Source organism: Castanea sativa, chromosome 5 (assembly GCF_040712315.1).
Source record: "Castanea sativa cultivar Marrone di Chiusa Pesio chromosome 5, ASM4071231v1".
Taxonomy (NCBI): domain Eukaryota; kingdom Viridiplantae; phylum Streptophyta; class Magnoliopsida; order Fagales; family Fagaceae; genus Castanea; species Castanea sativa.
Genome location: NC_134017.1, coordinates 11,881,490 through 11,894,069, shown reverse-complemented (window position 1 = coordinate 11,894,069; position 12,580 = coordinate 11,881,490). Strand labels below are relative to the sequence as shown.

At 31.9% G+C, this 12,580-nt stretch overlaps 1 protein-coding gene across 1 annotated transcript; it reads right to left on the bottom strand.

Annotated features, from left to right (window-relative positions):
- Window positions 1–2,877: 2,877 nt before the first annotated feature.
- Window positions 2,878–6,702, bottom strand: LOC142634729 (uncharacterized). Its single transcript, XM_075808999.1, has 3 exons — window positions 6,193–6,702; window positions 5,861–6,070; window positions 2,878–3,084 (listed from the first exon to the last, which is right to left on the bottom strand). Exons 1-3 carry the CDS (start codon window positions 6,700–6,702, stop codon window positions 2,878–2,880), a joined length of 927 nt encoding a protein of 308 aa, XP_075665114.1.
- Window positions 6,703–12,580: the final 5,878 nt, after the last annotated feature.

Genomic DNA, 12,580 nt, shown 5'->3' with positions numbered 1-12,580 from the left:
GTAAGTTTTGGGTTAATGTAAGTTTTTTTGCTTTGCTTATTAAAAAACTTACAGCTCTAGAAATTAACAGATTTATTATTATTGTATAAATATATGCTTTGTAAATATTAGAAGCTAAAACATTGTAAAATATTATGTATTGTTGTAGTTAATATTGTTTGTATGTGATTATGATTATGATTATTGTTGTTGTTGCTTTTATTCAAATTTTAGATTAATGAATTTTTTATGGTTAGGACTACAAACATTTTTAGTATTGTTGTTATTTTGTGTTTATATATTATTATCTAATTGTGTTTTTTTTTTTTTTTTTGCAAGTATCACTCTATAATTCTCACTCTTTCAATTGGTATCACAATTGTGGTAAGCATCTCAACTCTCTAATTAAATTTATGTATGTGTTATGTTAATTTTGAAATTATTTAATATCATTTATTGTTATTATTAGTATATGACCACAAAAATTGTAATAAATTGTATTATTGTGATCTTTTCATAATCAATTTTATTTTGTTATTATCAATTATTACATCTATTACTTGGAAAAAATATATTGCACAATATGTTTGCTGGTTTATAATAAAGATATGTATGTGTATTATTTTTATTTTTATTTAGTACAATAAATCGTACATTTGTGTTTCTTTTTCTTTAAAATTTAGTTGGTATAAAAATTAATTATATGCTTTATAAATATTATACGCTAATATATTGTAAATATTATATATGGTTATATTAATGTTATTATTTTTTATTATTGTTCTTTTGTTTTTAAAAGATATTTATGATTATCTGATTATGTTTTTTTTTTTGTTTCTTTCTTTTAGAAGATTTTTTTTTTTTACACTGTGCACATCAATCATTTTTTCTTCCATAAATTTCTCTCATGGATAAGAATCTGAATAAGAATATCTATGTACTTTAAACTGTACTAATAGAAATTTACCAAATACAACACAGTCTGCAAAAAATCTCAGTGTCTTTGTTTTTTTGTTTACAGTGCACATTAATCATTTATAAATCTCTGCAAATCTTGCAAAGAATCTATGCAAAATTATCTGTTTTTTTCTTTTTTTTGTTTACACCGTGCACATCAATCATTTTTTCTTCCATAAATTTCTCTTATGCATGAATAAAAATCTAAATAAGAATATCTATGTACTTTTCTTAGAACAAAAATCAATGTACTTTTGTTTAAGAGTAGAAAATAAGAATCAATGCTTAGTGATATGCCCGTCTTTTATAACCAAAGAGAGAAATGAAAAGACAAAAAAGAATCAGAATCCATTATAGAGATTCATTATATTAGTAGACTAGGTTTTATTGGGAATGATCAAGGAATATATTCCAAAGTACATGGAGAAGAGAATAAGAGTCAAAGGAAGAGCGGAAGAAGTGAGGTGATTGACTTCCTCCATAATTTTTTTATCCTCCATTTTCGGCAACTTGGTTGCCACAATTCTCTTCTTTTTTTTTTTTTTTTTTTTTTTTTTTTTTTTTTTTTTTCTTTTTCCTCCCATTTCTGGCAACTTGGTTGCCACAATTCTCTTCTTTTTTTTATTTTTTATTTTTTCCCATTTTTGGCAATGACATTGCCACAAATCCATTTCCACAATTTTTTTTCTCTTCTATTTCGGCAATGTCATTGCCACAAATCCGTCCCCACTTTTTTTTTCCCCTTCTATTTCGGCAATGAGCCACAGTTGGGTTTTCTCTCCCCCCCCCCCCCATTTTCGGCAATGGCATTGCCACAAATCAATTGCACAAATTTTTTTTTCCTCTATTTCAGCAATGCCATTGCTACAATTGTTTTTTTTTTTTTTAAACTTTTTCCCCCCATTTTCGGCAATGGCATTGCCACAAATCAATTGCACAATTTTTTTTCCCTCAATTTTCGGCAATGACATTACCACAATTGGTTTATTCGTTTCGGGCACTCGCCTGGCACTTCGGGCACTCACTCACTCGGGCAGTGGTTTGGGTAGCAAGAATTTCAGTAATGACATTACCGAAATTCAAAATTTTCTCTCTCCCACTTGTTCTTTTTCTCTCTCATACTTTTTTTAGAATTTCGGCAATGATGTTGCCGAAATTCACTATCTTTCCTCAATTCCCTAAATAACTTGGAACAATACCTATAACGCAAATAAACTCTAGATTCCGCAGTATTCAGCCAAAAAGACTCCACACTATTGTGCTAGTACCTATGCATATTGCAGTGAAGGCTTTGCTACCCACCCTATTATTCCCTCTTTTTAATGTATTTGTCTTTGCAATATTAGCTCTACCTACAGGATTTTTCGCTCCTAGTTTTGCCCTGATTTATATTATGATAAAACCTCATCTTCAGCATAAGCCATTTCCTTCCCTACTTTTAAACATATATCTTTCCAATCCTGTCACTAGAATTCTTAGCTTGGGCTTCATTGCTCACCTTTTTTGCATCTTCCAGCACCTCTCTTGCTTCAAAATCACTTGACATGCGTGCCACTTGAAAGTTTAAAGTTGAAGGCATAATGTGATTTAGAACAATGAAATGTTCAAGAAGTATCATCTGCAACCAGCTCTGATTATGTACAGACAAAATTCCTTTTTTCTTTTTTAAATGGTTATAACAAATAGAGGTTGCACCTTAGTGTAATGGTAATTGTCCTTTTTAAATTGTTATAAAAATGACAGGTAGCGGGATTGAGAATCAACCTGTCCAAAAATTTTAGGGGTAAATTAAATTGCCAACCAAACACCTCTCCTAAACCCACAAAAGTGAGAGTTATGTGAATTACAAATACAAATCAACATTTTTCCAGTCAGTGGATTTGCCACCACTTTGAGATCTCTAAAGATGCCACCTTCTCAAGTTCTCGACCTGGACACTTATTAAGCAATTCCACCAACATGGAACTGGAAGTCCTCCAAGATTATTGCATTCTCAAAAAAATACTTGTATAGAATCTCTCTATCTGCATAATGTCCTTTAAGGCTGTCAATCTTTACAGTCTTCAAGCAATGCCTCCAACATGGAAATGGTAGGAATTTGCAACAACTAGTATCATCCCCATTACAAATAGATTTTTTATACGAGAACTGAAATACAAGCAACTAGTTAGCAACATGGAACTTTCACTAAACACACCATCTTAGTCTCTGAATTATCCCATAATAAAAAAAATTAGACAAAAGATAAGGGTTCTCAACAACATTGAATCAGCCTACTTTAGGCCCAAAAGAGAGAAATGTATGGAATCAAAATCAAATAATGATGCAGTGCCAATCATTGTGTTCTTGTGGTTTTTTCCCATTAATGCACTAGTATTTTTTGGCTAAAATGCAAATTACATCCTTTAAGTTTGACTGAAATTCATTTTAGTTCTCTAACTTTACTTTAATTCAATTGAGTCTCTAAGTTTCAAATTTATCCATCTCAAGCCTTTCATCCAATTCCATTAAAAATTGTCATTAAGAATGCAATTAACTAATGAAAAAAAAAATTGAACATTAAAAAAACCTATAAAATATTTTTATTAATTTTATAGATTTTTTTTTTCATTTGAGAAAAATGTTTTTTGATGGAAATTTTTTAATGAAATTGGACGGAATGTCTAAATTGAATAAATTTTAATCAAATTTAGAAAGTGCAATTTGCATTTTAACCTTTTTCTTAGTAGGGCTAGTATTGTAATACTATGATTGTAACTTTGATCATCTCTGTGTGTGCAAGTTACACATTACTTTAGTACATGTTGAATCAAGAATCTCATGTCACCCTATGCACACAAGGAAATGAGGTATCGTTTTGATCTAGAGGTCATTGGCATGAACTCACAAATGATCAAATAACACAAGGTATAAATTAGATATAATTGAAATACTAGAATTCGCATTATAGGAGATAAAATGCAAAATGTAAAGCCACCCAAGAAAGTAAAGAAACCAATTGAATTCACATTCCTCTAATCGTATTTTACTTTAGATTTAAGCTAGTAGATTATTCACGAGCATATTAATTTTAGTTGTTTAAGATAATGAAATGGTGAATGCTGATTACTTGGTTAAACAAAGAAATGGGCACACAAAATTTATTAGATTACTCACGTTGATAAATTTCTCTAGGAGAATAACAAGTATTTGACAAAAAATAAAACTTTCCTTTTCTTTTAATATGATTATGAACATTAAACTTTTATGATTTTCGTCTAGTAGTGCAATTATGTTTCTAGTGTTTTTTTTTATTATTATTATCAAGATCCATCATTTTTGCTCTCTGTACAATCCAGCAATGGGAGATTTAGCAAGGGCACAACTCTCTTGGAAACATTACCCAATGGCTGAACAGTGGATTTTACTCCTATGTTGCTACAGGAAGATTATGAGGACTCCATTGGTGGAGATGGAGTTTTACTCAATTGACTCCATTGAGAACTCAATTGAGTTTTACTCTCCCCTCTTCACAACAAAGGTGGGGATGGAGAAGTTTCCTAACATTAAAGTTTGATTTGAGATTATAGAAATCTATTGGAATATTACCAATTCTTCCCTTCTGTACAAACTGTTAACAGTGAATCCATCTATTAGAAAAACTCAATTGAGGATGTCATTCAGCTACTAAGGGAGTGTATGAAAAAAGATGACTCGACTGGTTAGTCCTCTCCCCCTTTCACCAAAAGAGGTGGAGATAACGAGCTCACTGATTCTAAGCCTATCAATTTCGAAGGTGGTTTTGAGTTTTCAATGGAAAAAACAATGAGGCCTTTTTAATGCATTATAGGGAGGCAATTACTTTCACAAAGTCAGCCCGGTTGGCTTAAGGATCATGAAAAATTCATGCTCAAGGCAGGTAGACAGTTAGTTGATGTTAAATGGACAAACCTTTTCCTTGACACTATTGTCCATGCCATGGCAGCAATAGCATTTGATTCTATCATAGAATGGACATCACGATGATATACAGGATAGGAAATGGTAGATGATATAACAATTAGCCTAGAAAGTGGAAAGATTGGGTAAGCTTATATACAACTTTTTGAAAATTTTTAACTTCAATTAGAATGCAATCAGAAAGGTACAAGTTAAAATCTTCAATTTTGAACCACCGATTTACTGGAGACATTATGATCCACATAAGATTTTGTTAGTATTGTCTTCTTTTCTTTTGAAAAGGGTAAATGAAGAAAGAAGAAGAAAGTCCAAGATTAAAAATAATAGAGTATTGGAAATTTGGAATGAAAGTGTGCATTGTATTTGAGTGGAGAAGGGGATCCTTGTCATGGTTCACCAAGGTAATAGTGAATTATGGTAACTCCCACTCATAGCACAAGGTTACTTGATTTAAATTCAAAAGCCCATAAAGCCAATAAGGACCAAAATATTCAAGTAAAGTAATTTTCTTGGGGGAGGGGGGGGGGGGGGGGAAAGGGACATGGAGTAAACACAGATTTCGTTATAATGCTCGTTTTTCAAGAGAGAGGGTTAAAAAGATGAAATTTACCAAAAATCATGAGCATTTAGGCAATGAGGACTTCCAAACTGATGATTACACCAAAAATATTAACTATTACATTACTAACTAGTAACAAGAAGAATAACAAGAATTTCCACCACATCAAAAGTAGCTCACCTAGCATGAGAAGCGAAAGCATATAACAAGAATGGTGTTGTTTTACAATTATAACTTTGTTTGAAGAACTAAAGCATCATTTAGCACCACAGTCACCAATGAAAACATAGCTAGCAAGTTTTTAGATTGCAGGAAATAAATAAATGTATACCATGAGAGATATTTTGTCAATATGAGGTTCTGACAAGAGATAATAGTCGAAACATAAGGAGCAAGTTTCTATGTTACAGGAAATAGATGTGATACCTTGAGGGATATTTGGTCAAAATCGGGTTTTGAATTGTTGCTGCATTCCATTGATAAAATGTCTGGAAGAGGAGAAATCCAAAGCAAGCTATCTACAAGCTCACCTATTTCATCTCTTGTAAATGGCTTAGATATTGATACCATTAAATGCCTAACATTATATGATGGTGATGGTAGGGTTTCTCTAAATTCTTTTGGAATAATTGCTTTCTTCACAAGGAAATTAAACAAAATAACAGATTAGAATTGATATACAAAAATAACAAAAACAATAAACAAAATGGAACGAAAGAAAACAGTAAGCAAATAAAAATCAGTTGATTTAGAAATACCTCAGCCTGTTCAACACTAAGTTCCAATAATTTCGAATTGCTCAGCTTTGAGAGGAATTCAATCTTCTCAGCATCCGTAGGATCAGGAACATTAAGACATCTCAGATTGTAGATAGCTTGTGATAGAGCCAAAGCATTCGACGAAATGGATGCTTGATAAGTTCCATAATATATGAATGTAGATAATTTAGGAGCATCAATCTCGACCTCAGTCAGCTTGGAGCATCTAACTAAATCCAATGATTTAAGATGATGATTTGAAATCTTTATTGTTTTCAGCTCAAAGCAAAATTTTAGCTCTAACTTCTCGAGGAGTGCAAGCCCAGGAAGATTGTTATTGAGCCACTCGGCTGAAATGTCAACAACACATAAACTTAATAGTCTTAAATTTTTACAATGAAGTAGATTGAACCGTGATCGTATCCACCCTTCACGCATAGATAGATAATAAAGATATAATGCTTCCAACTCAAGACTCTCAAGGCCATTGCATATTAATGTAATCGCCATGACTTTGGGAACATTGGACGCCTTTATACTTTTAAGCCTTCTACATTCTATAAACATCATGGATTCTATCGCAGGACACCCAGCAATTAAGTTCTGAAAAAATTGATGATCTGCATCAACATGAGATAAAGCGAGGTTTTTCAAAGAGGGTAGGTATATATCACCACAAGTTGACTCCAACTTACACTTGAATAGTTTCAACACAGTTAACGATTTTGCAACCAAAACTCTCTTGAGGCAATGACAGGATGTATCCAAACCCAAGCTTCAGCTCTTCGACATCACTATCAACTACAAAGCCAATCCAACGGTGAACAGTCTCAACAAAAGATATCGATTTTTTCCGAACTGTACAATGAAGTACAAACTTGTTTATTTGTAGCCTCTGCCTATGGTGGCTTTGTAAAGTTTTTTCCACAAAATTAAATAAGGCCTCTATTTTCTTCTGGACCTCCAGATTTTTCTTGTTTTCTGAAAACCACAATGTTTCATCAAAGTAAGTTTCATCAAATACAAGATTTGGGAATGTAGTCCATATGTGTTTCCATCTGTTGGACAAGACAGTAGATTGAACAACTTGTTTGATGGGGAGGAATGACAGGATGTAGTGCAGAACGACTTCCGGCAACTCAGAGATACGGTCCCTCACATGAAAAATTGTTTTATTACGCTTACCTACGTATAAATATTAAAAGATTTACAATGGAAGAAACAAAATTGAAAAAGAAAAAGAAACAAATTGATCGCTCACACAAATTAATACATAATAGCCACAAGCACTCACATGTGTGTGTATAATAGAAAAATGTGTCAAATTACATATTTAAGTCCAAAAGCTACCCGGATCAGCCCATCTCTATAAACATGTATATTTACATTTTTCCTTTAGTAATGGTTACTATTCACATGCAAATCTAGTTTTTTGATACTTTTTTTTTTGGTTTCCCTTCTTTCAACTAGCTGTTCGCGACGGGTGGGCCCATAACAGGGTAAATTGCTGGCTCATGGAAATTTTTCAAAGTGCTGGTGTCCGGACTTGAGCTCTTAGTCAAACGCAAGACAGCCACTTTGAGACCGAGTGTCCAACCACTTGACCAACCCCACTGGGTTAATACTTTTTTATTCATATACACAAAAAGAGAGATAATTTGAGAGAGTAATATAAAATTGATAATATATATATATATATATATATATATATATTAATGATATATTGTGTAAATTAGATAATTTTATGGACGTTTTTGAAAATGATTATCTAAAATAAAATAAAAAAGTAAATTCTTATGCTAAAAATAAAATAGACACATTGTCAATGTAACTGCTTGGCACGTTGCCAAAAATCATATGTAAAATTGTGTAGACAAAATAGACAGGAAAAAAAGTATTGTACATATTAAAAAAAAAGTAGATTCTTATGCTAAAAAAGACAAAAAAATTTATAATATAAGATTTAAGATTCAATCTCCGATTGCACTAAAAATCGATTGATGTTTTTCTATGATGATAAAGAGCTATTATCAGGAGAAGAATATAACGTAAATAATGTAGTGGATGTTTTGAAAAATATTGTATAAATTAAAAAACGCAGGTTAGCGACAACAAAAAGTATTGTGTAAATTTTTTTTAAAAAAAGTTCTTATTGTTAAAATAAACAGAATTTTTTGCGGCTACTAGATTTGACATCAAAAGAAGAAAAATACTACAAGAATTAAAAAATAATAAGAAAAGAAAAGTAGTTCATACTTCGACCGTCCATCGGTTTTCTACAATCAAAGCTTCATCACCGCCGAGTTCTCAAAGGTTCTGCAACTCTCGAGCATAAATAGAGTGATGGACTGATGGGTTTTAATCAATATCTTTTTTTAAGGAGAAAATCTCAAATTGTGATCACTGAAATTATTTTTTCTTGACTATAAAAAAAAGCAAATTAATTGGAGTACTTTTGTAGCCCTATTATATATGCAGACAGACAGAAGAATCGTGAACTCTTTTGGTAAGAAAATCATAGATTTTTAATTATATCAATTTACCTACACGTTTATTAATCCAGTGAAAATCAAAAGTATCAAACCCTAGTCACTTTTTTTTTCTTTTTTCTTTTTCCTCATAAAATTCACTCCATAAAGTTTAGAAAAATTACATTTTAAATTTTGTAGTTTTGGTGATTAAAAAAATTATATTCTAAAATTAATAAATTAATAATTTTTTTTAGCTGGCAAAAGTAATAAATTAAATCTTAAAATTTAAGAAAACTAATAAACTAAAACCTTATACTGTCAAAAATAATAGAATAAACCCTCAAGTTTCAAAAAAAAAATCAATTATCATTTATTAATTTCCTTAGTTTCTCTGTTTGATTCTCAAGAAAATGATATCTTCTGTAGAAGAAGTTCTTATTTTAAGTTATAAGTAAAATTTATGATTTTTATAAGCAAAAATAAATAAATAACAAAACAAAACCCTAACGTTGAGAGAGAAGAGGGACAAATGGGTAATTTCTCATTTATGCTCCCAATTTTCTCCTAAATATGTGGAGACAAGGAAATGATGGGTTCGGGTGTCTAATCTCTCCCAACCAAACAACTTTTTCACCCAAAATTCTTTCTATTTTCCCCTCCATTTTTTCATTCCCCTCAAATCACCTCAACCAAAATAAACACAGGGTGTTGCACTTGGCACAACCCTTTTTTTTTTCTTTTAAAGAAACAAAACATCATGGCTTTTTATTTAATAACATGTAAATCAAAACCAAAACAACTATGAAGATCCAAACCAATAAAGGGAAAGAAAGTCTTGCTCTGTTGGCTAAAGCATGAGCTAAAGTGTTGCTTTGTCGAAGTGTATGAGAGAGAATTTCTGTAACAAGCTAATAGAAGACAAAGTGTCTCTAACAAGATGAATGAAATAAGACCATAACAAATTTTTATGGCAAAGAGCATTGATAGAACACTCTGAATCACCCTCTAAGATGGGCCTGTGATGACCAATCTCTTGAATAAAATGGACAACTCTTCTTGCAGCAAGAGTCTCTAGGATTATCATCAAAGATGGCATAGGGACTCTCTCTGACAAAGCCACTGTAATTTCTCTTTGAGAACTTTGAACCACCACTCCAATGCCTGCTTCAATCAAATCTTTAGATATGGCCCCATCAAAATTTGTTTTTAACTCACCAAAATCGAGTAGCCTAACCTAGTAAAGGTGTTTTCCATTTGAGAGAAATAATTTGTGTGGGTCTAAAGTACTTACTAACACAAGAAACAACTTGAAAGGCCACCCTAATCCTATTTCCTAATTAGCCATATAGACCCCAACCAAAGGAGATGATGATTTGCCAGGGCACAAGAGAATTATTGTGTTTTTCCCCGGTGGTATTTTGAGCCAGTTTCAGTTTTTGCAAGGGATTCAAAAAGGAATTAGCATGTAAAGGTGGGATTCCTAGTTTGCACCAAAAGGCCAAAGTGACAGCTTGACAAGGCAGTCTCTGAAAATGTGGGAAAGAGGCTCAACTCTTACAAAGCCAAGGAGACACATGGATTCCTAGTAGCTTATCTTTGTAGCTGACCAAATTCCTTGGAATCCACTCTGCTCTTTACCAGCTGAACCAGTTAGAATCCACTTTTGTTCATAGTTAGGACTTAAGAGATCAAACTTAAAACTATTTAAGTAAATTGGGGTTTCCAACTTCCAATACATTGGAATCTAAAGCTTAGGAACTCATAAAGTTAATTCATAATTCATCTCGTACCTCTTTGGGTCTTCTAATTTAAAGGGTTACTTTTTCGAAATGGCAAAGATCAATATACAAGCATTAAAGTGAAGTATTATGAACATGTTTTAGGGGTCTTAGAAAACATTTCAAAGGCTTCAATAGTTGGATTATCCGATTAAGGTTTGCGAAATTGGGCATAAATATATATAGACACACACACTGATGTCGATGAAGGATGGTTCAAAGGAAGAGATGGATGGGACTAAAGTATGTTCAACACTTCAAAAAAAAATAAATAAATAAAAGGTCCCTGAAACATCTTGAAGCAGCTTCATTCGGACTTATCCATGCATGTCAGACGCACTTGTCACCATAAACCAAGCCCGCACTATCTCATGCATAAGCGGACATAACTCATTGTAAATTGTAGTCAAGTTAGTTTGAAGTCGATGGCCTATAAATAGCCACTTTGTAACTATGGAGGTTATATATATATATATAACAATTATGTTTACTAGTTACTAGTTACTACTAGTCTACTACTATTATTTTAAAAAAAAAGGATGCCTACAATTTCGTGTACTAAGCCACTAGTATGGGATGCCTCAAAGTCTTCAAATGCAACTCGCATTCATCTTAATCCTTAAACAAGCATTTTAAGCATATTGAACCCAGGATACATGACGAAAATGGGAGGAAAATCAAATAGTCCTAACCATAAAGTAACACATTGTTTATAGGCATGAGTTCATTTTCTTTAGCAATCAAACTTGAAGCTAACTATGCAAATGCTATAGTAATAGCTTACTTGTAATTAATTAAAAACATATATGTAGGATATAGAGAGAAGCTATGAGATGTTTAATTGATAATCCTAGAATTACTCTAGTTTTGAGAAATGGGGTCTAATTAGCTTGAAAAGGAGCTTGAAGGCTTTATCGTGCAAACTTGTCTGGGTAGCAACAATCTGTCATATTTACCAGAGAAATGATAAAATTCATGGATGCCAAATTCAAAGTGAAGACAGGATGATTCAAATGATCATATGGGAAGTGAAAACCAAAATCTGTGATAGAGACAGCAACAATAAATCAGAGGTGAATATAGCGTTATGGAAAATGGGAGATCCCTGGAAGTGTACTTAGGCACTTAGCAAGAAAGGCTTCTTTGTTTGGTGTCTATAGTGGTTTGAACTTTGTATAGAGTAGCAGATTGCGATTCCAGTGCAGTAATGTTATATGGGATTGTGTTTCTTCTTTGTTTTCAATCATTAAAATAGTTTCATCACCAAAAAGAAAAATTAAGCATGCATGAATACAAACCATTCATTGAAGCTATTAATCAGGACAAAAACTTTCAAGCTAATAATAATAATAATAACAACTTGACTAAATTATATTCTTGGCTTTTTGAGTTCGGGATTATTTTCATTTTGACCCTTTACATTTCAAATTTTTGCTCTTCATGTCTGATTTCAGATTAACCCCTTACATTTCAAATTTTTGTTTTAACCATTCATATTTGATTCAATTTTTTGTTTGGCCTTTTACGTTTCATAATTTTCATTCTAACAATTTATTTTAGTCTTTCATGAGAATGAAAATTTTCAAACATCAAAGGCCAAACAGAAAATTAAATCAAAACATTAAGCGTCAAAATAAAAATTTCAAAACATAAAGGGCTACTATAAAAATGAATCAAACATAAAAGGCTAAATGAAATTTTAAAACCTAATGGGGCTAAATGAGAATAACTTCAAACTTTAAAGGCCAAAAGCATACTTTAATCTAATAACTTTTATTAATAGGGGACATTATGTACTATGTGAACACAGTTCTCTTAGAAGAAATACATTAAATACGAATTACAATCAAAGAGAGTCAATAAAATCTACAAACTAATTTGGATAATTCCCAAGTGCAAGACCAATAAGACCATGAACACAAAAATGAGAAATTTCATCTCAACCATTGAAATTTCCATTCCATGAAAAGTACGATTGTTCCTCTCTCCATATGACACCTTAAGCTTAAGGGAACTAATGAAAGAATGATCTCATTTTTAGATACTTAAGGATTGTTGATTACCAATAACCTAACTCACTTTTCTCTCCTAAAAAGCACAGTATAGTTCAAATAAACATAGTGCATGATAGCATGCATA